Source organism: Amorphotheca resinae (genome assembly GCF_003019875.1).
Source record: "Amorphotheca resinae ATCC 22711 unplaced genomic scaffold M430scaffold_9, whole genome shotgun sequence".
Classification (NCBI taxonomy): Eukaryota; Fungi; Ascomycota; class Leotiomycetes; order Helotiales; family Amorphothecaceae; genus Amorphotheca; species Amorphotheca resinae.
The window spans coordinates 1,188,888-1,214,896 of record NW_020194479.1 but is presented as its reverse complement, the minus strand read 5'-3'; the positions used below and the strand labels follow the sequence as shown (position 1 = coordinate 1,214,896).

Below are 26,009 nucleotides of genomic sequence, written 5' to 3'. Positions count from 1 at the left end.
GGTGCATCTATACAAGGATCCTGCTAATCTGTACACTTCTCTAAGCCCCCCTTAGAATCCCGTGTTGAGATATGAAACTATGACGGTAAGTACTGAAACTCTAATTTATCACCCGGAAATCATTTTCGATCTTGAAAAAGATGAAGACTAGAATTGAGTATCAGATCTAGCTGCGTGACTTCGGATACGAATAATGAGCAGCGTATGATGGCCAACGCTCTGGAAACTTGATAAATATAAGGGAATAGGGGTCATTACAAGTCGTCCGAAGACCATTTTGCATCCCTTTCAACCCCACCCTACAATTCGGACCCCTTAACCTTCTTCACTTACGAAGTCTAAAGCACCAAAGATTTAAGACTTAGTCAATCGTTCTTATAGGGGTATCCAACAAGGTCTTAGATTGGCAGTCAGGGTACTAGCAATTAGAGGATCATGTACTTGAGATATTTTCGAGGTATAGTCAACGAGGCGTACTACACCTTGTGAGCATCGCTATTCTCTCAGTTTCGATAACTACATATCGAAGCCCACAAATTTGTGATTAGAGGATAGATATGGTGTACGGGATCGTGTCCTAACGGTAGCTCAGAGGGGCTGGGCTGGGCTATTGGTACCCTAAGATTCTTTACATCATTTTGCACACTTCTATGCTCATCACTTTTAGAAGACCCAAAAATAGAATAGGTTAGTTGAGATTTGGAACTCCAAGCAAAGGCCTGGAAATATAACATTATGGCTCATGTCTTGTCGAATAAGAGCTGGGAATACACGAAAGAATTGGCTGGACAAGTTGACCCTCAAATTGTGCTCTCATGAAGATCAAAAGATAATATTACACATACACGTTGGGCAACAAAAGGATCAGCTACTCTCTGTAAAGTTACCTTGCTAATCGTACACGCCTCACAAACCATTATTCAAGAGAAGAGTCAATCTATAGAATAGGTTCAATAGGGATGTCGTTTGTTTTAGTTGTGGTCGTCTGGATCATGTGCGGGGTCAGGGTGGCTATATCCATTTGTCGCGAAATTTTAGAACCTCTTTACGCGACTCCCGTCGCGTCTCCTACTTCTTCAACACCGAACAGAACAACTCTCTACTTTCTTCTTTCTGCATATACTTGCAATTATGGCGGAATCCACAGATTTGGAGCTCAAAGAGCTCTTTTCCTCAGCGAATCCCAATCTCGAACCCGATGTACTCGCAGAACTAAACTCAATAATGCGGTTACACTCGATCGATCCTCAAGAGCTTTGGTACAAATGGGAATCATACAGTATGAAAATGGGCTCGGACGATATGAAACTAAATATAGATACTGTGAGGGCCCTCAAGCAAAGTGTTCAGGATGGATTGGAACGAGAGAACCGGAATAAGGTGCAGGTTCTGAACTCCAACAAACGTGGAGGCGCAACACCTCGAAATGTGACGAACAGCGGCGATGTTTTTGGAATGTAAGAAGGGGAACCTTTCGAGATCGCTCCAGTGCTAAGTCATCTATAGATTGGATGGACTTGTACCCAACACTCCACGGGTTGGCTCAGCGAATAAACTCAATTCCACGAGCAAGCGGAGGAATCTCGAAACACCTTCTATGTCGAGAGTGAAGGCAGAACCTACCAGCAGTCCACCTGATTTCAAGACGCCACGCGATAAGATTAGTGGCCAAGTACAGTATGTCGGAAGGGTGTTTTCATGAGTGGGGGCTAATCATCCACAGAACCTCTTTCAATGACCGCACAAACGCAGGCCAGGAAGTCGAAGTCCTCAATCAACACCTTGCAGTTCCAGAACCACCGATAGCCCCCTATGCGGAACCACGAATAAAGCTGGTCGCCAATTCAGACATCAAAAAGCTCTCCTACAAGCCATTGGCTATGAAGTCCTCCGAGGCGTCTGAGATTCTGGATGATCGAATAGATGAGTTTATGGGCCTTGTCCAAGAACACCTGAATCTTGAGGATTCTGCCTTCGGGAGTGCTGCAAATCAAAGCACCAATGAGATAGTTGCTATAGGACGAATTGCGTCGGATTCTGTTGAGGGGAAACTCAATGCTTCGTCCCTTGTATTGGAGACGTCTCGGCGGATGGGCGGAGGGCTGCGGGTTCCACTGAAAGTCGACTCTCTGCCAGGATTTCAATTCTTTCCGGGTCAGATTGTTGCGCTGAGGGGTATTAATGCTTCTGGTCAGGATTTCACTGTGAGCGAGGTCTTAGAAGTACCCCTATTGAAATCTGCTGCCTCGACGCCTTCTGGACTCGAGGCTCACATACAAAGACTAAGAGGTGACCCGGATGCTATGGATTCCGACACTCCTCCCGCGCCTTTGAACATTCTGTTAGGTTCTGGACCCTATACAGCAGATGACAACCTGGATTTCGAGCCACTGCATGCGCTTTGCAGCCAGGCAGCGGACACATACGCCGACGCACTGATTCTTGCTGGTCCTTTCATCGACATCGATCACCCTCTCATCGCCTCGGGCGACTTTGATCTTCCAGAAGAAGCTATGGCGGAACCAGACACTATTACAATGTCAACTGTCTTCAAATACCTAATCTCTCCGGCATTGAACCAGCTCGTGGCTTCCAATCCCCACATTACCATCATTCTGGTTCCTTCCGTCAAAGATGCCGTGAGTAAACATGTCTCATGGCCTCAAGAACCCTTTCCTCGAAAAGACCTAGGCCTACCCAAAACTGCTAAGATCATTGGAAATCCAATGACTCTATCACTCAACGAAGTTTCTATTGGGATTTCATCCCTAGACATCTTCACACAATTACGGAACGAGGAAGTCATAGGAGGGAAACTTAAAGATTCGTCTCTGCTTGCCCGATTGCCGAAATACCTGATTGAACAGCGCAACTTCTTCCCCCTTTTCCCTCCATCGGATCGGGAAAGCCTCCCTAAGACGGGTACCGCGGAAGGAAAGCCCGCTGGCGCGATGCTTGATGTGAGCTATTTGAAGCTGGGTGAGATGGTCAATGTGCGCCCCGACTTGATGATTATCCCAAGTGCTCTGCCGCCGTTTGCAAAGGTATGCTAAAGCTCCCAAATGTACTGTCGTCCCTGGCTAATTTCCACAGGTTGTGGAAAGTGTTCTTGTTATCAATCCAGGGTTCCTTTCAAAACGAAGAGGGGCAGGTACATATGCGAGGTTGACAATACATCCTGCTTCTATGACCGATGAGGAGAGACATTCGAAGACCATGATTGGCCACAAGCTTTTTGAGAGAGCACGAGTAGATATTTTAAGGATATGAGAACAGTAAAGGGTGTCGTTTTTATGGGGGTCACGGCGTCTACTGGGTTTGGGAAAAAGGGTTGAGGAACATAATGTGTCCGTGAGCTTGAATTTGATGATTGATGAGCGCTATCTTGAGTCTACTCTCCGACGTTTGTCACTTTCGTAACGATCCACCTCCCTAGAGCTGCTTCTTTTGCGCCGGTTTCTGTCATCGTCGTATCTCTCCCGTCTCGGCGACCTTGACCTTGAACGTGCTCTTTCATCTCTCTTGCCGGGACGATAAGAATCTCCTCCATCTCTCGGCCGATCACTGCTCTCACGCATCGATCTTGGACCTTCAGGTGCGCCAGCAACTTTCTTCCGGTCGGCCACTGGCATGCTATTAGCACCACTTGCTCCATCCCTGCCCCTCTCTCTATCCGGCATGAATCGCTCGTCCACATTGAAGCCTCCAGGGCCTCCCTTTCTTGGACCCCTATCATCGAACTGGCCCCAGCGACCTGTATCTTCAGTCTTGAGATCTTTGTACTTGGTTGCGCCCTTCTTGCCTAACTTCGTCATGTCCCGCATCTGTAAGGCTTGAGGTAACAACTCGCGATTCTGGACATCGTCGGCGAACCTTGAACCCATGATATCCCTGCGATCCAATCCCTGCGACTTCAAGTCGTCCTGGAAGAAAGCACCCTTGTGATAGTACTTCTGCATATAAGCCATCTTGCCCTTGCTTTCTTTCTCTTCCTTTTGTTTCGCGAGGAATGCGTCGTCTTCGGCCTTTCGCTCCTCCTCGGTGAGGTTCTTCCTCCTCTCAATCTCCGCCAATTCCTTTTCTCTCTCCTCAATTGCCTCCCGATCTCTCTTTATCCTCTTCAACTCCCGCAGCTTCCACGCTGCATACTCTGCTTCCGGATCCAGATCATCTGTGTCGTCCACGTCATCCTCGTCATCTTCCTCATCGTCCCAATTCTTCTTGCCAGCCGCTTTAGCGGCTAGGTCCTTCCTTATTTGCTCTTCGACAATCTCGTCTGCGGCGGCCTTCCTCCTTGCTTCCTCTGCTGCAGCTAATTCCTCCTCTGTTCTGGTATCTTTCGCTGTCGTAGTACCATTATTCCTCTTGTCCTTCTTAATAAACGTAGGTTTCATCATAACCCTCCTCGGCGCCTCCTCCTCGCTCTCCTCTTCGCTGCTTTCCTCTTCGCTACCCTCTTCTTCCTCAGAGCTCTCTTCCTCGCTTTCAGTCACGAATCCCTCCTCTTCTTTCGCCTTCAAGGCCTTCTCTTCCTCCAACCTTGCTGCCTCCTTCGCAGCTGCAAGCCTCCGCCGCTCATTGAGATCAACCTTGCTGAGATTACTTGTGATTCCTTCTGCAGTGGTGACTTTTGGTGGTGCGGCTATGGGTTGGGAGGGAACTTCCTCATCGCTGGCTTCTGAATCTGAGGAGTCTTGTTCGGGAACAGCTTTGCCTGGACGGTAACGAGGCGCCTTGATGGGGTTCGCGGTCATGCGCTTAGGAGGCATCTTGATATACTGTAATTGAAATGATGGAGGTTCAACGTTGTCTGGTTTGGGAAGATAGGTTGATTTGGTAGCCGTGCCTTGCCTCGCGGGAACGTGCAGGGATTAGACGCGCTAGTGATATACCTCGAAATTCTCAGCCTGGTACCACACAGGTGAATTTAAGCCGCAAACGCTATTCACTCGATTATTGCTATCCAAGTTCTCAGCTCGTCTCTCAATCATCTACCTGTGTTTCTAAACTCTTGACAAATCTGAGCACCACGGCTTTAAGGACTGTTACCCCGATCCAAGACAAAAGTGACTCATCTGCACCAAATACATTCCTGGGGGGCATTATTTCCACATAGCACGACACAGATAATTGAGTCTCTGAATACAACTACGGACTACAATTCTACAGAACAAACGTAAAGCCCGCTCTGGGAGGATACGAGCATGTCGCCCTCTGATCCCCCCACGGCCACGGAGCCCCTCAAGCCAGACACGCCTGAAGTCTCGCAACCACAGACATCTGGCAAGGGAGGCGCTGCAAATTCAGCGAAGCCCCAAGATGCTGCAACACCTGCAGAGCCCAAAAAGCTCTCAGGGCTCGAGCTGAAGAAACAAGCGAAGGCAGAGAAGGCTGCACGGAGAGCCCAAGCAATACAAGAGAGGCAAGGGGGAGCTGCAGGATCGTTGCCCGCGTCCTCTGGGCAAGGACAAAAAGCTGAAGGGCAAAAGGGAGCCAAAGGACAGCTCAAACGAGCAGGATCAACGTCAGGAAATGCTCAGAACATTCCAATCAGAGGAGGGGTACAACGGGCAGCTGCTGCTCCTGAAGTGCCAAAGGAGGAAGACAAGACCGTTGAGTTCTTCCGGCACTTGTACAAGACAAGGACAACTTCAATTGCGGGGGCTGGCAAGGAAGTTCACCCGGCAGTCTTGGCTCTTGGGCTACAGATGAGCAATTATACGATATGTGGGAGCTGTGCAAGGCTTGTAGCTACCTTACAAGCATTCAAGAAGGTGAGTCTTTGATAATGAGAGCTTTAAATGCCTCTGTGTCTTTTACATGTCCTGGTTGTCTTGCGGGAGAATCATTGCTAATATTACAAAGGTTATTGAATCATATACAACGCCCCCTGGCAATACGCTCACGCGACATCTTACATCCCACGTTTTGTCGCCAAACATTGAGTATTTGTCATCATGTCGGCCGCTCTCAATATCTATGGGGAATGCCATCCGATGGCTAAAGCTGGAGATATCGAAAGTTGATATTGACATCCCAGAAGCAGAAGCCAAAAAGGGCCTCTGCGAAGCTATTGACATATTTATCCGCGAGCGAGTTACATTTGCCGACCAGGTCATAGCTCAAAGCACAGCTGACAAAATCAAAGATGGCGATGTTATCTTAACATATGCTAAGAGTAGCATAGTCCAAAAAGCTTTGGTTAAGGCGCACGAAGATGGAAAGAGATTCAAGGTGATCATTATTGACTCGAGACCTTTGTTCGAGGGGAAGCATTTAGCAGCAGCACTGGTAGGATTGGGAATAGACGTCAAGTACTGCTTGATCAATGGGCTGGCCCACAACATCCAAGACGCAACAAAGGTATTGCTTGGCGCTCACGCGATGATGAGCAATGGCCGGCTCTTCTCACGGATTGGAACTGCGCTTGTTGCCATGGAAGCCAACGAGGCAGACAAACCAGTACTTGTTCTATGTGAAACGATCAAGTTTACCGAGCGAGTCGCGCTGGACTCCATCGTTCACAACGAGATCGCACCAGCTGACGAGTTGGTCATCCCGGGCGGGCCACTAGAGAAGTGGAAGGATGTGAAGAAGCTCCAGCTATGCAATCCCATGTATGATGTCACGCCGGCGGAATTCATCCATATGATAGTCACGGAATCAGGCAGTGTGCCGCCAACTTCGGTGCCAGTGCTTCACAGGCTGGGGAATGAGAGTCAATAAGGGTCAGGCTAGGTCAATTGAGGTACATGGCGGGAAAAGGCCATATGGACGTCTCCTTATGCGCATTTTAAGCACGAGAATATGGGCTCCTATGGTGTAAGATATTGTATTAATTGACACTTTTGAATTACCCAAAAGCCTTGTGCAGTGTTCAATATTCACAATGCCCTGCCTCGGAAACTGGACATCACATGTCTTCCTTAACAAGCTATCTCCGGATATATATGGTGGTTGATTGCTGGACTTCGTGATAGCTTTGTACAATGCCCTCCTCTCTAATATGAGCGCTCCCCTATTCCTTCACCATTTCAATCCCCTATGCCTCAGCCTCGGCCGCGGCGGCCGCTCTCTCTGCCCTCCTCGCCCTCTTCTCCAATAAAGACTTCTTTCTCTCTTCCAGGATAGATCTTTGGTTGTCATCCACGCTCTGCAACCAGTACCCAAAACCTGCACCGGCACCCCCAAAGACTGGATACGCCCACAGCGATCCCTTGTTGAAGAAAGGCCTCATCTCGAGGCCGAGTTGCCAGAAGCGGACCGCGAGGCCTGGACGCACAACGATGATTAGTTTCAAGGCCCAAACAAAGAGAGGGGATTCACCAGGACGCCGGGGTTCCTGATATCTCGGATGTAGTGGGGGGGGAATGGAAAGTACGGACCGAAACCGCCCCAGAAGAGGACCTTGGAAACCATTGTGAGAGTCGATCAACCGATCGTGTGTGTGTGTGGGTTTGGAGGAGTCGCTGTCCCTGTGCTTCGATCGCTGCGGGCTGTGCGGAGTAGTTGTGCCTTCTCAATTGCTTGCTCCTGCGTCCGAAGCTGAGGTCGGAAGTGAAGCTCACTCAAGTCGCTTGTCGCGCTAAAATCTACCGGCGAATCACGTGAGCTGGATAGTAATTCAGGTCCCTTGACATTTTGGCGACGCTGCGTGCGGTGCTTGCCGAAGTGACGCGCCTTCAATCTTTCGTTCACCGCGATCGATCGATCTCCATATCTCAATGTCATAAGCAGGCTCTGTTAACATGGCCGCTGCGATGGCGTACACGAAGGATGATAAGGCGACTGCGGGACCAGCTCGCAAGAAGCTGAAGACATCCGACCTGCCCCTTGCCTCTGCGACCCGCGCTGCTATTGAGGGATTGGCGCATACATTCAAGAAGAAGGGAGGCTACGATACTCTCCGCAAGCAAGTTTGGGAGGATCTAGTTGGAAGCGTGAGTCTCAAGGTTGCTGGTTTCAGTTCTTACTTCTAACAGTGGCGGCAGGATTTTGAGACCGAGTTCACACAGTCCCTGCTCAAAGTGGCGGAAGAGGAGTTGGAGAAGAACCCGTCACAACTTCTGAAACTTGATCGCAGCAAAGCAACCCTCCTGATCGAAGGTGCTGTTGACCGCGCGGGCGTTTATCAATCGGCTGAGGCCCGACTGGACAAATTGATTGATGCGCATCTCACCGAGATCGAGACCGGGATCCGGACCCTGAGAAGGGAGGAAATCGGCGAGGAAGCAGCGGCCGCAGAGGAGGCTAGGGGTGGCAAGACAGACGAGCAGTATGCCGAAGAAGCTGCTAAGAAGAGAGCAGCGCGGGAGAAGATCAGAGAGGAAGCACGCGAAAAGGAACGGGCGCTCCTCGAGGAGAGAAGGAAAATAGAAAAGGCGAGGAGGAGAGAAGAGGAGAAGAAGCTTGAGGCTGAGCAGGAGAGGAAAAAAGAAGAGAGAGAGGCGCGAAAGAGGGCTGAGCGTGAACGTGAAGAGGAACGTGAACGGGAATTACGAGAACGTGACCGTGAGCGCGAACGTGAGCGGGAGAGGGAGAGAGAAAGAGCTAGAGAAAGGGATAGGGAGAGAGATAGAGAGAGGGACAGGGAGAGAGATCGGGAGAGAGACAGAGACAGAGAGAGGGAGAGGGAGAGGGAGAGAGAGAGGGAAAGGGAAAGGGATAGAGGTAGGGATAGGGACCGGGACTGGGACCGGGATGACCGCCGAAGAAGATACGATGAGGACGATTCGAGGCACAAACACTCTACGAAAGAGACCCAGGATCCTGTACCGAAACCGGAATTGACGAAGGAGGAGATCGAACAGCTTGAACAAGAAGCTTTGAATGATCTTCTAAAGGAAGGGAAACGTGTCGCACAAAGATCGAGGCATCAGCTCGAACTTGAGATTGACGAGACACTCGCCCCTCCACCACGCAAGAGCATGCCTGCTTCAGCTATCAACCCCATATCTCGAGATTCACCCGCCAAGTCAGTAGAAGTCAAGAAGGCATCTTCGTCAAAGCCCAAAGCTGATGAATCAACTGGTGTCGCAAAACTTGCCGATGAAGAGAAGAAGTACGATAGTCGTGATAGGAGAAGCAGCTACAGGAGCCGAAGTCGTGATCGCACCTCAACTCGGAGGTATAGCAGGAGCCGGAGCCGACGTCGTCGTGATAGCAGGGAACGTGACGACCGGCGCTTAGCCGATTCACGGGTTGGGGATGAAGAGTTCGACAGCCGAAGGGATAGAGAGTCTGTGCGATCACGACGAGACAGTCGGGACCGTGAAAGGCGCCGTGACAGCAGGGACAGAGATGATCGTCGCCGGAGAGATAGCAGAGATCGGTATGACCGACGTCGCAGATCAAGTAGGGACAGAGACAGGGACGATAGTCGGGATCGTTCTCGTTCCCGTGATCGCCGAAGAAGCTATCGCTCACGTAGTCGTGACAGGCGAGACCGGGATCGAGACCGGGATCGAGACCGGGATCGAGTTCGTCCAGCAAGCCCTTCTCGTAGGCACATGTCTACTCTCGAAGAAAAGGAAGCTTGGAAGCAGCTTCAGGTCAAGGAACGAGAACTGGAAGCCAAAGCCTACCTCGCAGCCCAAAAGGAAGCGAGAGAAAAGGGGCTACCAATTCCCGGGTTAAGTGACAGGAAGAAGGACGATCACATGACACCAAGACACAGGGAAGATAGTCATATCACCAGCCCGACTTCCCTCAGAAAGCGAGATTTGTCTCGTGATAGGGAAAGGGATAAAGATCGTGGAAGATCACCTCGTGCTAGAAGCAGATCCAGGAGTTCAATTGACAGACGTGGAAGCAGAGTCATGAGGTCTACGAGTCCAGTCGACATCGATCGATATGTACCTGGAGCATCAAGCAGGAGCGATCGTCGGTCAAGTATCACTGCACGGAGTCCAACACGGAAGCGCGAGAGAAGCAGAGACAGGGATAGGGAGAGGGACCGTGAAAGGCGACGTTCGCGAGACGATGAAAAACCCCGTCGGAGGAGTCGCAGTAGGAGTCGCAGAAGGGATAGGAGTAGGGATCGGGAGAAGACTAGGGCGAGGAGTAGGAGCCGCAGCCCGTATGTGAGGAGAGAACGGGATTATTCGAGGAGGGAAAGGAGTAGGAGTCGTGGAAGGGAAAGGGACGCAGACAGAGATAGCGACGGTGAGAGGGACAAGGATCGGCACAGGAGAAACAGAAGTGAGAGTAGAGACAGGGATCGCGATAGGAAAAGAAGTAGAAGTCGAGGAAGCAGGAGAGAGTCCAGAAGGGACTGAGGGACTATTCTGAGGGGCCAGGAAATCTAATTAATGTTGTGCATTATCGCACCGCAGCATGGTTTTCTAGCATAGGTATGGATCTTTGGGATTCTCGATACACTGTCCCTACCCCAGAAATGTATTAGTAGTGTAAGGTTAAGAGGCCATGAAATCTCTCGGAGATTTTGCAATACATAATAATGCTTTTCACAACTGAACATTCCACGTAGCTTGTTTCCTATTCCGAGCAACGGCGAGTAATTTCTCTCAATAGAAGAGATATAGCGGTATACTTCGATTCAGAGTCGACAAGGAAAGGGGGAATATGGAGTCCTAATAGAGATTGACTTGAATAACGCTATTCAACACATAGAAGACATACAATAGGGACCCCATCGCTGTACATGCTACTGTGCGAATGAGACAGTACTGATAAAGATGATCTTCGTTTCATGAGTCTTCTTTCGTGTCCACGTCCAATTCATCATCATCTTTCGTATCCACATCCAGTTCATTACCTGATCCGTTCTGAACCAGTTTCCTCTTCTTCGTCGGGGATACCTGGACGTTTTCCAAACCTTCTCCCCCTATTGATGGAGTCTGAACACCCTTTTTTCTCGCTTCCCATCTCTGCCTCAGCATCTGATAGATGAATGCATACTGTCCAGGCTTATAAACCATGTACATCCTCTGCTCTCTTAACTTCTTTACCGTTTCAAAGACAGGATCCACATTCTGCTTTTCTGAATCCGTCTCATCGTCTTCCCCGTTTACCATATCGTCAAATCTTCCATCGTCAAGCTCTTGCAACAGATAATCCAACGCAATGAATGTCCCTGTTCTCCCAACCCCAGCACTGCAGTGCACGATCCGTGGTGGGGTTACTTTCTCTCCATCTTCGTTGCTCACTTCATCGATCTGAAATCTCGACATCCTGATCAACTCCAGCAAGGCATCCTGGTCCTCTCGAGTCACGGGAATTTCGTAATCTGGCCAACCCAAGAAGAGGAAATGGCGCACTACCCTCTCCTCTACCCTCTCTTCTCCCTCCTCCTGACTCCTCTTCACCACCTTCAACTCCCTAATCTCCGTCCGGAACTCCTCGCGCAGACTCGCGCACTCCACACTACCCCAACCCTCCAACTCCTTGACCTCCCCCACCGTCTCGGGATAATAGACGCCGCACTTCTCCTTCCCCTCCTCCACCACCCGCGTCAGCATGACGATGACCTCGCACGCCTCCTGCCACACCATCTCCCAAAAATGGCCCAGGCCCATATCCCTCTCCAGGGGGCCCTGGGTAGCGATGAAATTCTCCCTCGGCCGGCCCAGGTCGATCGGCGAGGCGTTGATATAGGGGAAGGGGAGCGCGTGCAAGTGCACCCGGTTGTGAGACCACGGGTGCACGTCCGGATAGCGGTTCCGCGCCACCGCCATGGGGTGCGAGAAGATGGCTGCCGGGTCGGCGCGCAGGGACGCCTCGTGCGCGTTGATGCTTTTGAATTTCTGGTTGAGCACGCCGAGGGGCAGACTCAGGAATTTGGGGACGGGCTCCGACGCCGAGAGAGGGCTGGTGGCGCGGGAGTGAGCCCGTTTACTTGTCGCCATCATGGCGGTGGTGGTGGTGGTTTTGTCAGACAGCCTCGTGCTTGGGAGGAGATGTGTTTCTTCCCTCTGGACTTAAGGGTGGGTCATGAATGAGCCTTGACAGCTCGTGCAAAGGGAAAGTGCAAAGCAAAGCTTGTTGAGTCGCCTAGAAAGGAAAGACTTCACCACTTTCTCTGCGGGGAGAGGAGTGGGCTGTCGTCAAGGAACCAGGGTGTCTGTCTATATTTATATCTGGATATCAAACGGATAACCCCTGTTTCTCTTTGCGGGATCCATAGCCTCGCTAATGCTCCGTAAAACTAGAAGAGAAGCAATGCAATGCGATGCAGGTACAGGTACGCCCTGTGGGACGGCGCGATTCTGATTTTAGGTTGGCTCATTCATGAACTGCGCAACAGCCTTCCTTCCTTTCAGACAGCAGCTTTTGGATTTACAGCTCTTTGTGCTTCACCCTTTGTCCAGCCACGATGATTCAGAAGACTACTACTGTACAGAAGAAAGGCATAGACAGTCGAAATAAATTCATTAATCACTGGACCGTGTCTACAGAACCCGTTGATCCGTGTCCCCAAACCTTCATTCACTTCAGGTTTCGCGTCTGTAAATACATTCAATCCCCACCAACGCCGCGCTATGCTAAAATTACAAGAATGGCCGTTCCTGCACCATATGATGTTCAGACCATGAGTAGACTGCCGGCAGACATGATTCCCTTTTGCCCAGCGCTTTCCTCTTCGTTATGTACACCAGTTTGCTGTATGTAGGGCGGGATCAGAATCGCCTTTGTAGGCTTGTATTCTTGCCGCTCGCTTTCTCTTTCGTTATCTTCGTCATCATACTCCGAAACACTTGTAGCAGTGCTCTCTTCCCAACTCGTAAGGGTGGATTCTTGTTCATCGCTTTCGAGAGCATCCGAATCATCCATGCTAGGTAGAGGTATGCTGGCAGCTAACCTCAACTCAGATGTAGCAGCAGTTGGCTCAGTGATAGAATTCGGTTCAAGCGAAGCTTTCTCTGATAATGATGTAGTTTCGGGCTCGATGCGGTCAAAGAATAGCATGAAAACACCTCCTTGTCCCAAGACGCTCTCTTCACTGACTTTGTTAACATCGTCATCGCTCAGTTGCCACCACTGATCCTTCACTCGGCCTTTTTCATCCGTGGCAGCACTGGGATACTTCTTATAGCATATGTAGTGACCATTCTCATGCCTTCCATAATGCGTCACTACAGCTCGAAGTTCATAGATTGGGCCTCGTAACCTCGAAGGCCTCCCAGTCGTAGCAATCATTGGTTTGTCTGGATTGAGGAGCCACTCCTCTGCAGAGGGATCTTGAGTTGTATCAGAGCTTCCAAGGCACCATGGCCCAAGATCAAGTCTCTTTGGAAATCTGACTTCGGCGTAATTCTTTTTCAATTCCCCCGTATGCTCATCGAATAGACTTCGGTTGAAGTGCACAGCTAATGACTTCGGTGGTCTTGCTATCACAGCCTGGCGAGTTTTCGTAGTAGTAACTCGATTTTTGGGTGGAATTTTGCATTTCTGAAGGAGCGTCTTATCCTCATAGTCATCTTCTTCCAATGCATTGGTGACTGCTGTCAACCTCTCAGTCGTAGCCTTACGAACGGGACTGTCTTCTGGAGTATCCTTGACTCGATCGAGGACCGTCGATAGTAAACGCTGCGTCTTGAGCAGCGTACACTTTCCGCACTCAACCCCTTCGATTTGCTCGAGTTTGGTGTATTCGTCAAGACACTCAGCGACATTGTACTCCCATGATCTGCCCAAAGGCACCGTCAGGCAATTAAAAGGGATCATGGATAAGCCTTCTGAATAACCGCACCTCAGGCAACCGACTCTCTGCGCGATAAGTCCTTCGAGGGGATTTCGCAAGGTCGATATTGGTAGGGACTCAGAGCTCTTGGGGCTGGCGGAGGAATCGTCCGATTCGAAACCTTGGGACTTTCTCATTCTAGCAGCCACCTTGCTAACTTCCTTATCGATTTCATCAAGAAGCTTGGAGAAGTACTCTTGGGCATCCTGCTGCTGCCAACTGCTCATGGATTTCAGCGTCGCCGGCGTCCATATCCTCCTTCCATTATTCGCGGGATCGTTCAACGTCGCGATGAGCCCCCGTAGCGCTTCCGTCATTTTCAGATCTGTCCTTGAACCTGCATCAACGGCCCCATTCTCGATACTAGGGTTCGTGAGATATTCTGAAAGCGAATCCAGCGACGCCAGCCCTTGGAGGACGCTGTTCTGATAACAAGAATTATCCCAGTTCCCCAATCCTGGCGGTTTCCCATCCGCTTCCATATTAATACCAGAAAGCGTCGACAGCCTTCGTCTCCCAGCCTGCGCCACTGAGCCCATAATTCCTCCCGGTTTGTCCAGTCCCAGTATTCGACGCATTGCTTCGCTCTTTGCTGCGTGTGTCCTTGGTACCTCTCTGAGAGCAGGATTTGATATTCGAAGAGGGTTCGTGTAATTTTCCACGGCATCAAGAAGCCTAGAGGGCGTGAGATAAACTAGACAGTTCCATACAAGCTCCGGGAGAGGCAAGACGTTGAAGTCTAGAATGAAGAACGTATGATAGACGATGGTTGCGATGAATAATAGAAAGGGAATTATGACGCCCGCGCGCTGAAAGTTGGACCAGGAGTCTTCTCCTCTGTAATCCTGGTGATATTCGATCTCCAAGTCTGGGTCACCGTCGAATAGATCGTAAAGTCGCTGGTCTTGAGACATCCTAGGGCATATGGGCAGTCGTGTTGATATCTTGTGCCATGGAGTAGGTTCGTGGAGTCGTGAAGCCGTCAAGGAGACAGTTTATATCGGTGGCGGATCAGTGTCTTCTAGCATTCTTTGCTAATATGTAGTTATGTCGTGGAGCAAGGCGCGTGGAGAGTCGAGGCTTGACATGTGAAGCACGGACCATGTGGACTTCTACGGAGTACGTAGGTCCCTAGGTAGAAAATATTTCGAACATCACCCCACATTCACAATTAAAAGCAAAATTACAATGGCCAAAACTGCGCCCTTAAAGAAGAAAGGTGGTGAGAAATCCAACTCTGATCCCAAAATTAATATATATTAACTATATTCTCCAGCCGCCTCAATACATTCGCGGGCGGCAAAACGTGCATCGTCGCCCAGTATCGACACCGACAAGTCTCTGAAAAATGTCAAACCGCCTACCGAGTCCAAACCCCACCGACCATCTATCCTAGCCGTCCACCAGGGCGCAGGGGTTGCGAAGAAATCCAAAAATGGCAGAAAGGCAGTCTTGAGTGCAAAGGCCAGGAGGCGACAGGAGAAGGGCCTTGATCGCGCAGAAGCTGTGATGGACAGGACGGAGAAGAAAGTGGAGAAGAGCAAAGGAAAGGCCAGGACGGTCCAAGAGAGGGCTAAGGCTTGGGAGGAGCTGAATAAAAATATACTTGCCAAGAAGGAAAGAGCAGCACAGTTGGCGAAGGAGGACTTGATTGATGAAGAGGACGGTATGGACGGTATGGAAGAGGATGTTGACGTTGGCGATGCTCCATCTATCAAACCGGCTGCTGAAGCTGCTGCTCAGTCGACACCATTGACGGGACCCGCAGAGGACGATGATGAAATCCTATGACGAGTTACGGATGATGAGTTACGGATCTTGCATTGCTGGCGTAAAGGAGTAAGAGGATACTTCAGACGGGCGACTTGATACCACTATCATACAACGAGGGTATGGCGATATTATCTATGGTTACAGTACTCGATATATATACAGATGTGTCGAGAAAGAGGCTATGCCTGTTATGCCTTCTGACCTTTTTGCACCGCTTTCCCCTCGAGATATAGCGTAGCAGCCTTCAGCAGCTTTCCTTCCATAGGTTTCGTCTCCTTCGATCCTTCTACCTCCCCTACCGCTTCCTTAATCTTCCTTAACAGCTCTTCAGCCTCCTCCACCGTCGCCTGTCTTCCCTTTTTCTTACTGGCAAGCATTATCTCAACCCTGAAGCCCTTACTTAGAAATTGCTTCATCTTATCCATTCTATGCCACAAGTCGCCCTTATCTATCGCCCAGTTCAACTCTATCGTCTTAGTCGTAATGCTAGAACCCCTAGCTGCTTTTGCTTTTGCCTTCTCCGCATCTCGCATTGCTTTCTTGTTCATAATTCTGCAGATTGGAGGCGTTCCGGGCTCGCCTTGCGCTACAACGACCAGTGAGTCTTTGTTGCGGTCGATGCTGTCGAGAACGGCGGAGGTTTGGCGGGGCTCACTGAGCTTGCCATTTTCATCCACTAGAGTCACAGACCATGATTTGATCTGGTCATCACGGGGGAGGCGGCGCTCGGTGGATGAGGGCGCGGCGTAGCATCTTCTCTGCTGTGGGAGGATGTACGCGGGTGAATGTGATATGAAGGCAGTTGATGAGGGTATACGGAGCGCGAATTGGAGGTTTGATTGCTCAATTGGGGCGATGAAGACTCGATGAAGAGCCGTAGCTGCGCTGAAGATGCATCTTGGGCTTCGCATCTCGGTGTCCCGTCTTGTAAATGGCTATACAAGTAAAAGGAGAAAGCTAAGGTAGCTCTCAACAATAGCTTCAAAAAGTCAACTCGCCTATTGAAACCTAAATACCAAGGCTGCAACTAAGCTCGTGACATTAAACTCTCAACATCACCTGCACCCTTACATGTCTCCGTGATGCCATGGCATTCCTTCAAAGAGCGTCTCGAACATTTAAATGGATACACACTCGTTATGCCGGTCATCCTTTTCGACTCGCCACCGCCACTCTCCAAAGCTTGTTAGCTCTCCATGTCTTCTGGAAATTCGGATACAGCGTTGAGCCAACCTGGGGTGCCTCCATGCTCCCTACGATACAAGTGATGGGTGACCATGTACTCATTTCCAAACAGTATCGTCGTGGTAGAGGCATCGAGGTCGGGGATGTTGTAGCCTTTAACTCTGTCTATGAGCCAGGGGAGACGGTTATCAAAAGAGTTCTCGGGATGCCTGGAGATTATGTCTTGAGGGATACGCCTGGCAGGAGCAACGTGATGCTCCAGGTGAGATACACTCTACCTTATGTTTGAAAGGTGTTAATATTAGAATCTTAGGTACCTGAAGGTCACTGTTGGGTAATTGGTGACAACATCCCGTATTCGAGAGATTCAAGGCATTTTGGTCCTTTACCAATGGGTCTAATCAGGGGCAAAGTACTTGCGGTCGTCTTTCCTTGGGGGGAGCGAAGATCGATAGGCAGGGAGGATTTGAAACCAGTTGAAAATTAGCATGTACTTGGGTAACATTGCATTGCAAGGAGTCAGGTATAAGGGTTCACATTCCACCAATTAGACAAAGCATCGAAACCTAGGTTAAGGGACAGAGGTCAAACAGTACAGTGTTGTGATTTGAATAGTTTGGATATCGTAAGTCCTATCTAATTACATGGAGTAAGAGAGACTCGGTATGAATTGCAAAAAAGTCCAAAGAGAACGTCCAAAGGACGCGCATGTGGAATGATGGCAGGACCGCAAAGCATGTGTGCGATTGACGATAGGAAAAGGTGGTGATGCAAAGTACCTTTAGCACCACCAATGCTCGCTATTAATAAGATGATCCCTTGCTACGTACGCCCAACACCTCGCCGTCCCAATACCAGATGCAAGACAAAGCAAAACTCTAAATCGACTATTCTGGCCTAGCCTTCAATATGAGAGGGCTTCCCACCCTGCCCAAGAAGTTGAAGAGACCGTTGGGCAAGTTGAACCACCTCTCCTTCACCATCTTCTTCTCCCTCGTCGTCGGATTCGATCTGCTTGTCTGCAATGGTTTTAATCATCTGCACTATCTCCTCTGATTTGCCGATCAGGTTGATCAGCTTTTTATCTTCAGACTCCAATAGTTGAAGAAGGGTCCAGATAGCGATGTGCTGAAATGTAGCATCTCCACTTGCAAGGAAACGTTTCAAGTAACCATGAATACCTCCATTCGGCTCCGTCCAGTCTTGGATAAAGATCGAGTAGTCACCAACTACGAATGTAAGCACAAGTATGGACTAAAGCAGGGCTGTGACTTACCTTTTGACGAGAGATTACCCAGAGCGGCAGCACTATTCCCCTGTACTTCGATACTTTGGGAGTCTGTTAAGGGTATAAGGACATCGAATACACCAAGGTTTAGCAGATGAGTCTTGAGCTCGTCACTCAAAGCTAGTACAGCAATAGCGGCCGTCATCTCGGATTGAACGCTCAACGGAACATCAAGGACTAATTGTTTGCATTTTTGGACGGCACCTGCCTCCAAAACGAGGGCCTTGTTTCGATCAGAGCTTGCTGCCAGATTCCGAAGAGTAGAAATAGCGTGACATTGGATCTCTTCGTTGTCTGTAGATCCTAACAGATCTACCAACGGTTTCAGGAAGCCGGCTTCGATGATAGGAGATTCGTTCAGGGGATGGATTGAAATATTGCGTATACAAGCGACAGCGGAAAGTATGAGAGGCAGGTATGAGGATTGTAATAGTCGTAGTAATGGAGCTAGGCCTTTTGCACGTACTATTTCCAGCTGGTACTTTTCGTCTGATGCAAGATTTCGTAAAGCCAACGCTGCTTGGCATTGGACTTTTGGTGATGACGAGTCCATAAGGTTGACCAAGGATTGAATGAGTCTATTTTCATTTTGAGCAAGTTTCTTTCGATTGCTGGCATCGACAGCAATGTTGCTCAAGGCAGTTGTGCAGTAATATTGTACGTCCACATCAGAGGACGAGAGGAGTTGCACGAGGACCGGTATAGCGCCTGCATTTACCAGTTGCTGTCGGTTCTCATCTACCACCTATTAGTCTTGGCCAGATGTTGCAGTCAAATATAAAAACCCACCAGAGTGCGTCATATTCAACAAAGCACCTGTCGCATTTCTTTGCACTCGCATGTCCTTCGACTTTGCTAACCTAGTCAACGGCCCTAAAGCTCCTGATCTAGCTATTTTTGCTTTGTTGTCTTCGTGTGTTGCCAGGTTCGTGATGCAACCAACCGCATTGCACTGTACTTCGACATTTGGCGACATCATTTGGCGGATGAGGGGTGTGAGACCACCAAGCTGTACGATAAGTACCTTGTTTTCCGCTGTAACAGATCAGATATTTTATCGCCTGATCATACACGAGGGTATGTAACATACTGTTGACTGCGAGATTCCCCAATGCGGCACTGGCTGCCCGCTGTACTTCAATATCTGGGCTTTGTAAAAGGAATAGAATGGGCTCGAGAGTATTACGGTCGACTTCGCGGACATCTATGAAGCGATCAGCATGCGTACTTGCAGATTTCGCAGCGCAACCTCTTTTGAGGATGGCAGCAGAAGCTCCCAGCATAGTAGGCATTCAGATCGTACACCAGACGAATCAGCCTAGGGGGTAGATGCCGGAGATGCTCCCGCCCCTGATATGCTGCCTTCCCCCAGCGGCCGTATAGACGTACCTCGTTCCGTAATCTCGGCGAATGTCAAGCTGGCGCTGCGTTGAAGGTCGACATTATCAGAGAACACCAGAGTACTCAAGGCTCGTAAGGGTTCGCCAGAGAAGAAGTCGGTCTCGCCTCGCTGTACAACTATAAGCCAATGGATATACACTCGGGGCAAGCTTGCTATACATTTTCGAGATACTGGAGAAGGTCTGCCACGGCTTCTCTCTCGCTCTCAGCCAAGACAGGTTCGTACAAGCCATCGCGAGCTTTGCCTAGTGATGCATCATAGTCAGTAGATCCCTCGCGGATGATAAGAATGCACTGCCTACCTCCACAGCACGAAGAACCACAGACACCCATCTCCAGATACTCGGCCCCGCAGGACGGGGGGGGGATTGGGTAGATGATTCTACCTACTCGCGAACCTGAGTGTTCTGCAGGAACGTGAAGCGACAGCTGAACAAAGCGGATTCGACTTGCTACACGCAGAGGTGGAGAAAGTCACAAGGCGGGCAAGGACCGGAGACGGGATTACGTCGAGGCTCGAGGGGCATTCGAGACGGAGGGACGCGAAAAAGACTGAAGTCGAAGGTTGGTGATGAGGTTGGTGGTTGAAGTTGTAGGGTCGAAGATCCCTTGGAGCTTGCCTGGGCTAGTTTCCGAGATACCTACCTGACGGAGTAAACTGCTGGGAGGGATCTACGTCGGCGCGGACGTCGCCAAAAACAAGAGCAAGGGCGATTGATTGCCTTGGAGCCTCACGTGCCTCATTTACATGGCATCGCGTTGTTTACCTTGCCTATAGCTAGAAGTACATGGGGAATCTGTGGCGTAACGTCTTGAAGGTGTCCTGACCCGCGTGGAGTGTCCGCTGTTGCATTTCCTCCTGGTCTGGACCTCAGTATCGAACCTGCATAGGTACTCCCATACCGGAAAATGGATAGCTAAGGCAGGTAAGGTAGGTAAGTTGCTCTATGGTACATGTACTCCGTAAAGCCTCAACCTCCGTCACATGCGTCATCGCAATGTAGATAGGGGATGCATCAGGCGACTCCCTTGTCTCCGGATAACAGTCAACAGACGGGCTACATGTGTTCCTCGTGTCTTCGCATTGGTATTTCAATCATCAATCATAGCCTGCTGCCCATTGACCGCGGACACATCCAGAGGGCTCCAGGGTCTAAAGGAGTAAGGTACGCCAAAGGACAGGCAATATCACAATGGGAACACCGTATCTCTAAGATCGCTTGTTGTAAGGCAGATTCTGACCTGGAAACCTATTTACGGTACCTACCTACGGCACCTTGATCTCAGCCAAGCAGTTGCTATTGTGTAGTAAGGTAAGTAGGATTTCAGCTCTCCAAGTTAGAAACTACAAGTGCTTTGCCTACCTTAACCTTCATAAAATCCTCACCCCATAAATGCATTGTTAAGGGGTTTGAGGCCGCTATTGTCTTCGCATGTGGACAGGTAGAGAATCCAGACCCAGGGAAGCTCACGAGTCACGAGTCATGAAGCACCTGATCCGTCTCGGAAAAATAATTCAGCGATCACCCGGACGCCGGTTATCTCTGCCTGAGGTATCCAACTACTGTGATCCTACGGCGGACGAGAATACGGCGACCCGTCGTGACATAGGCGCCTTACCTAAGCCACTGCCCACCTCCCTCGCGCGCACGTGAAACACTCCGTGACCCCGTATCAAACTATCAAACCCCACGTCGATCCTTGCTCGACCAACGAAAAGCCCCCCTCAACTTCGAAGTGACCTTTGCGCATCTGTTTTGTTCACGATCGAGTCCAGATAGGTCCGCGAGGCCTCTCCGCTGCTCCAGTTCCCTTATCAATCTCCAATGTGCCTCCCACGATCTAAGACTATCATCCATGCCTGATACGGCTGAGAGCACACGGCCAGCGGCACCCAATCCCGTTGAGCCCACCGCTAGACATGGTCACGAGTCCCTGATTGCTCAACCCTCGACTTTCCTTCTTCCCCGAGGACACAGTCGAGCAATGGCCGAGGAGTCGTTGACCCCGGTGGACAAGGACCAGCTGCAAGGCCTGGTGAGTGGTCCCAAACCGTCCCTATCGAACGCTTCAGAGACGCGAGGTGATACGGAGCATTTGGGGGAACAGGACTTTGCAATGGGCCCTGCGAGGCTGACTTGTGTTAACGCTGTAGAAATCCATCCGAGACTTCCTCAAGAAACGAACAAGTTATGATGTTCTCCCTCTTTCCTTCCGTCTTATCATCCTCAACACCGACCTGCTCGTCAAGAAAAGCCTAAACATCCTTCTCCAAAACGGTAGGAATTTGACACTACCTTGTATGAAAGATGATATCAAGTACTAAAGGTTTCTCATAGGAATTGTCTCGGCTCCATTATGGGATTCACACACGTCCACATTCGCGGGTCTTCTTACAACCTCCGATTACATCAACGTCGTCCAATACTACTGGCAGAATCCTGATGCCCTCAGCCAGGTCGACCAGTTCCGGCTGAGCAGCCTGAGAGGTAAGCCCCATGGTACCTACACACATGACTTGGAGCTGGACTGAATATGGCGCAGAAATTGAGAAGGCTATCAATGTCCAACCGTTGGAGACCCTTTCGGTCCACCCGATGCGACCTCTGTATGAGGCCTGCCGCCAAATGCTGAAGACTCGGGCTCGACGTATTCCACTTGTCGACATTGATGATGAGACTGGCCGAGAGATGGTAGTTAGTGTAATCACACAATATCGAATCCTCAAGTTCATCGCAGTCAATGTTGAAGGGACAGAGCTTTTAAAGAAGAGTGTCTCGGATATAGGGCTCGGTACCTACGGCGACTTGCAGACGGCAAGCATGGATACGCCTGTGATCGACGTCATGCACATGATGGTTAAATACAACATCTCGAGCGTGCCCATTATTGACTCCGATAGGCGTGTCCTGAACGTCTTCGAGGCGGTCGACGTGATAGCGATTATCAAAGGGGGTGCATATGAAGAGCTTACTACAAGTGTCGGTGAAGCATTACTCAAAAGAGCGGAAGATTTCGCCGGGATCTATACATGCAGTGAGGAGGATAGATTAAACTCGATTTTCGACACGATTCGAAAGTCGAGAGTCCATCGGCTGGTGGTCATTGACGATGAGAATCGCCTGAGGGGAATAATCTCGCTCTCGGATATCTTACAATATGTCCTCTTGTATGGCGAGGACGACGATTAAGCACGAATGGGTTGGATTATGATGAATATGAAGGGCAGGGATGCGTTGCATAGCGATCAGGCGTACGGGATGAGACTTTGGCATTGTCGTTCGTGCAAAGTTCTTATATTATAGATCTTTCGTGCCTTTTCTTTGGTAATACCACTGTAGTTGTTATGAATCAAGCACTGGGGTTCTCTTAATTCAGCGGGGCAGGTCTCCGTTTCGGCGATACTAGAGGCAAACCTGATCTCCATGTTGGGGTTTTATTCTTCAGTTATGGTTCTCTCTGAACTAGCTTTTCTCGACGATGTCATCAAGAGGAAGAACGAATCTAAGCTTCCAGTTGTGTTAAATTCGGAAAGCCAAAATATTCCTGATTCTCGGCCATAACATGGCAGGGGCGTTCAAGTTGAATGTTTATGGGGCATAAGGAGCAACGAAACAAAACAACAACACAAGACACCCTCTTATCTCCAGGTCAAATTCCCAAACTCAATTTTCTCCTACCTACTTATACTATGGTCTTGTATCTCGTTCACTGAATAATGTTACAATGGCACAACAGATAGACGTTCCCGGCGGCATCTCTGATGATATGACTATAGCCCAAAAGTTACTTCGACAGCCAAAGATTCCACGACGAAGGTATTCATTTGGTAGCGCTCCTCCAATTCCCGACCTTCTTGATGGCGGCAATCTGATTCTCGATCCTAATGATCCGAACAAACGGCGAATCACACAAAGCAGCAGCACCTGGACAGACTCGAGTGGAGATGCCCTCTCTGATCAAGATGAGGTCGAGGATCGGGACTTCTTTGTCCATGAATACAACCGTTTGGCCAAAAAGGTTTGAGCTTGCTTCAGGCAGGCATAACGAAAGCTAATTGAGCAATCAGCATGGTGTGCGGTTATTCACTCCGGACGATTACAATGTAAGATGGAATGACCCTCTCAAGTCTTCTTTACTGACTAGAGCTAATAGGTGGATTCATCAAATTCATTAGACAAATCCTGTGGCTGGTTCTCACGGACATTCCTCCGGAGAACTTCATCAACACACAGCATCAAGCCGAGGGCCGAGAGGCAGTTGAAACATAAACGCAGCATTAGTGATCTCGCCATTCGTCCGAAGCCGAAGAAGGACACACTCAAAGACAAGGACTTGAAGGAGCTGGTCCGCCTTTGCGGGTTGAGTAACTTGTACTTACCTCCAGAATATGCCCCTGGTAGTCTTGCGGTACCAACATGTTTTCGTGCAACGGCTCAATATCTGGTACAATATGGTGAGTAGGGGAACCGTTCATTAGGGCAGTTTCTAATGTATTCATAGGATCTACTACCAGGGGGATTTTTAGAATTCCTGGCTCCCAAAACGTTGTCGCAGCTCTATATAATTATTACTGCACAGTGGACCAAGAAGGAGAAGTCATCGCTGGTACTGTCCGCTGCCCAACTTTGCCTGATCATATCAAATGCGATGTGCACGACGTTGCATCCGCTTTCAAAAGATTCCTATCTGGTGTTCCAGGTGGCATTCTTGGGTCTTTACCCTTGTTCGAGGTTTTGGTTTCTATTCAAAACCAACTTCATGGTGATCCCGAGTTACCAAGAACAAAGCAGAGCAAAGTTCGGGCAAGACTCATTGCCTTAGCAGTAGCCACTTTAAGATCACGGTACAGACGAGAACTCATCTGTGCTGTCTTTGGGCTTCTATCTGTGATAGGGCGAGCAGCAGAGACGGCACGTAGAGAAGATGATCGGGAATGGCCTTTGCCTACAACCGACCTGATGGGATATGGTTCCTTGGGCATTATCTTTGGCCCACTCCTTATTGGGGATATGCTAGATAACTACACCATGCACCTTGCCAATCATCATGGTGGTCTAGTTCTGCTTCCGGTAAGTGCCCCAAAATCTCGAAAGGAGAAGCAGAAGAAAACCAAAAGCTCCGAAGATGGTATGACTTTCAATACCCACATCGACAAAATCAGGATTGCCAATAGTATCACGGAAATGCTAATCGCCTATTGGCGAGACGTTGTCCATCAAATGAAGGATCTCAAAGCGCTTACGAGAGCCGGAGCGCGTATGAGTCTTGCTATCGGGGTTTCGAAGAAGCCTCCTCTGCGCCCCTCGGCGTCAGAGGCGTTTACGCTACATAAGCCATCAGACTGGGATAATGGCAAGTCAATTATTAGACGAGTGGACAGAAGCATGTCTCCAGCACCAACAGACCGTGAGTTTTTCCAGCTGTTTAGGAGTATCTGTATGCTAATATTTATGTACCAACAGGACATAATAGCACTCTAGAAGAGGATGTAGGCGATCAGTCGTCACCGGAACAGGACGGTAATTTAGTGATCAAGAAAAGCAGATCAAAAATCAGGCCGATGTCCAGTCATAGACTTTCAGCTACGGGGTCAATCAATATTCTCTCTCCAACCGTGGAGGAACAAGCCAACGAGACCCGTGTCAAGCCGAACTATCCAGCCATACCTTCTTGTACATCCAATATTGTCCAACCCAACCAAGTACAACCGCTGCATACGACTAATGCTGCCCAGACAGAGGCAGTCAAATGTCTTTCCAGGGAACTAGGGTCTGAGCCAGAAACGTCGAACAGCCCTCAAAATCACTCGCAACGGGGTTTTTATCTGTCTCAAAGATCAACCCACTCACTCCCAGGAAAGACAACTCCAGGGAGGCAACAATTAGGCACATCTTTAACAGAGCCTCCGTCTCCTGACGTGTCGTCATACAAAGAGCCGTCTGAAACTATGAAGCATGTTGTCTCTGCCCCAGTGCATCGGATTGCAGATAGTGACCCTGGACAGTGTTCTGTGTCGCCTACCAAAACCCTTCTTCAGCCAATGAAACTTAACTTGGGCGAATCCAGACGCCAACTTGCCTGGACAGTTAGTGGCGGTATGGATCCCTTGAACAAGGTATCTCAGGAGGAAGACCTAGCTTCACTCGCAGTACTTGCTCGAGTATTATCACAGGAAGAGTCGGCAGACGATGGATGCGATAGATCGAACTTAGAAACTCCCGGGAAACGTGGTGTTGAGAAGAATAAGCATAGCAGTGGCACAGAAAGCCTCCCAAGGAAGTCCACCTCCAGAGAAAAGGAGAGCTGTGGCTCTAGTCCTTCACCAAAGCCTAAACCCAGTTTAAGCCCAAATAGAAGAAGCCCTGGGCAGACCTCTTCAACCGTTGAAAGTCTCGCAACCGTCAAGCGGACTCCTGTCGCAACCCCGAACAGATCACCTAAAAATAACACTCCTCGGAGCAACCGTCATATTGAAAGATCAGATGAGACTGATACTGCCAGTCTGTCAAAAGTACCGAAAAAGCCTCATGAAGCTGTCAACATTCTTCAAGGAAGTCCTCGCGGAACTGTCAGAGCTTTGACTGCCAAATTCAATACTGCGAGTTCAGCTTTACCATCTCGGTTTCCCTCAACGAACCCTGATACTAAAGGGCCTCC

At 49.6% G+C, this 26,009-nt stretch overlaps 13 protein-coding genes across 13 annotated transcripts; 7 read left to right on the top strand and 6 right to left on the bottom strand.

Moving 5' to 3' along the window:
* Positions 1–1,131: 1,131 nt before the first annotated feature.
* M430DRAFT_105310 (hypothetical protein) lies at positions 1,132–3,270 on the top strand (the record flags this gene model as incomplete). The annotated part of the gene is made up of 4 exons (XM_024860999.1): positions 1,132–1,457; positions 1,507–1,677; positions 1,724–3,044; positions 3,094–3,270. The coding sequence occupies 4 exons, from the start codon at positions 1,132–1,134 to the stop codon at positions 3,268–3,270; spliced, it is 1,995 nt and encodes a 664-aa protein (XP_024719149.1).
* A 110-nt stretch (positions 3,271–3,380) lies between these two features.
* M430DRAFT_21066 (hypothetical protein) lies at positions 3,381–4,769 on the bottom strand (the record flags this gene model as incomplete). The annotated part of the gene is made up of 1 exon (XM_024864433.1): positions 3,381–4,769. One exon carries the CDS (start codon positions 4,767–4,769, stop codon positions 3,381–3,383), a length of 1,389 nt encoding a protein of 462 aa, XP_024719148.1.
* A 168-nt stretch (positions 4,770–4,937) lies between these two features.
* Positions 4,938–7,020, top strand: M430DRAFT_43961 (hypothetical protein). Its single transcript, XM_024867657.1, has 2 exons — positions 4,938–5,774; positions 5,866–7,020. The coding sequence occupies exons 1-2, from the start codon at positions 5,205–5,207 to the stop codon at positions 6,724–6,726; spliced, it is 1,431 nt and encodes a 476-aa protein (XP_024719147.1). The 5' UTR covers positions 4,938–5,204; the 3' UTR covers positions 6,727–7,020.
* Positions 7,021–7,072: 52 nt separating this feature from the next.
* Positions 7,073–7,549, bottom strand: M430DRAFT_125133 (hypothetical protein; the record flags this gene model as incomplete). The annotated part of the gene is made up of 2 exons (XM_024861945.1): positions 7,386–7,549; positions 7,073–7,272 (listed from the first exon to the last, which is right to left on the bottom strand). Coding segments are annotated over exons 1-2 (234 nt in total), but the record flags the coding sequence as incomplete, so codon positions are not given.
* A 128-nt stretch (positions 7,550–7,677) lies between these two features.
* M430DRAFT_68287 (hypothetical protein) lies at positions 7,678–10,464 on the top strand. Its single transcript, XM_024869338.1, has 2 exons — positions 7,678–7,940; positions 7,992–10,464. The coding sequence occupies exons 1-2, from the start codon at positions 7,749–7,751 to the stop codon at positions 10,275–10,277; spliced, it is 2,478 nt and encodes an 825-aa protein (XP_024719145.1). The 5' UTR covers positions 7,678–7,748; the 3' UTR covers positions 10,278–10,464.
* Positions 10,465–10,589: 125 nt separating this feature from the next.
* M430DRAFT_36286 (hypothetical protein) lies at positions 10,590–12,039 on the bottom strand. The gene has a single exon (XM_024866901.1). The coding sequence runs from the start codon at positions 11,865–11,867 to the stop codon at positions 10,710–10,712; it is 1,158 nt and encodes a 385-aa protein (XP_024719144.1). The 5' UTR covers positions 11,868–12,039; the 3' UTR covers positions 10,590–10,709.
* A 292-nt stretch (positions 12,040–12,331) lies between these two features.
* On the bottom strand, positions 12,332–14,737 carry M430DRAFT_36285 (hypothetical protein). The gene has a single exon (XM_024866900.1). The coding sequence runs from the start codon at positions 14,614–14,616 to the stop codon at positions 12,544–12,546; it is 2,073 nt and encodes a 690-aa protein (XP_024719143.1). The 5' UTR covers positions 14,617–14,737; the 3' UTR covers positions 12,332–12,543.
* Positions 14,738–14,890: 153 nt separating this feature from the next.
* On the top strand, positions 14,891–15,493 carry M430DRAFT_21060 (hypothetical protein; the record flags this gene model as incomplete). The annotated part of the gene is made up of 2 exons (XM_024864431.1): positions 14,891–14,924; positions 14,979–15,493. The coding sequence occupies 2 exons, from the start codon at positions 14,891–14,893 to the stop codon at positions 15,491–15,493; spliced, it is 549 nt and encodes a 182-aa protein (XP_024719142.1).
* Positions 15,494–15,558: 65 nt separating this feature from the next.
* Positions 15,559–16,434, bottom strand: M430DRAFT_36283 (hypothetical protein). Its single transcript, XM_024866899.1, has one exon. The coding sequence runs from the start codon at positions 16,384–16,386 to the stop codon at positions 15,664–15,666; it is 723 nt and encodes a 240-aa protein (XP_024719141.1). The 5' UTR covers positions 16,387–16,434; the 3' UTR covers positions 15,559–15,663.
* Positions 16,435–16,562: 128 nt separating this feature from the next.
* On the top strand, positions 16,563–17,538 carry M430DRAFT_43954 (hypothetical protein; the record flags this gene model as incomplete). Its single annotated transcript, XM_024867656.1, has 2 exons — positions 16,563–16,922; positions 16,974–17,538. The coding sequence occupies 2 exons, from the start codon at positions 16,563–16,565 to the stop codon at positions 17,145–17,147; spliced, it is 534 nt and encodes a 177-aa protein (XP_024719140.1). The 3' UTR covers positions 17,148–17,538.
* On the bottom strand, positions 17,489–19,996 carry M430DRAFT_125121 (hypothetical protein). The gene is made up of 7 exons (XM_024861944.1): positions 19,652–19,996; positions 19,509–19,594; positions 19,338–19,458; positions 19,039–19,152; positions 18,738–18,983; positions 17,937–18,686; positions 17,489–17,889 (listed from the first exon to the last, which is right to left on the bottom strand). Exons 1-7 carry the CDS (start codon positions 19,680–19,682, stop codon positions 17,558–17,560), a joined length of 1,680 nt encoding a protein of 559 aa, XP_024719139.1. The 5' UTR covers positions 19,683–19,996; the 3' UTR covers positions 17,489–17,557.
* Positions 19,997–21,044: 1,048 nt separating this feature from the next.
* M430DRAFT_36281 (hypothetical protein) lies at positions 21,045–23,026 on the top strand. The gene is made up of 4 exons (XM_024866898.1): positions 21,045–21,386; positions 21,505–21,628; positions 21,689–21,838; positions 21,894–23,026. Exons 1-4 carry the CDS (start codon positions 21,207–21,209, stop codon positions 22,538–22,540), a joined length of 1,101 nt encoding a protein of 366 aa, XP_024719138.1. The 5' UTR covers positions 21,045–21,206; the 3' UTR covers positions 22,541–23,026.
* Positions 23,027–23,594: 568 nt separating this feature from the next.
* M430DRAFT_106180 (hypothetical protein) lies at positions 23,595–24,832 on the top strand (the record flags this gene model as incomplete). Its single annotated transcript, XM_024861063.1, has 2 exons — positions 23,595–23,805; positions 23,853–24,832. Coding segments are annotated over 2 exons (1,191 nt in total), but the record flags the coding sequence as incomplete, so codon positions are not given.
* Between the last annotated feature and the right edge of the window lie 1,177 nt (positions 24,833–26,009).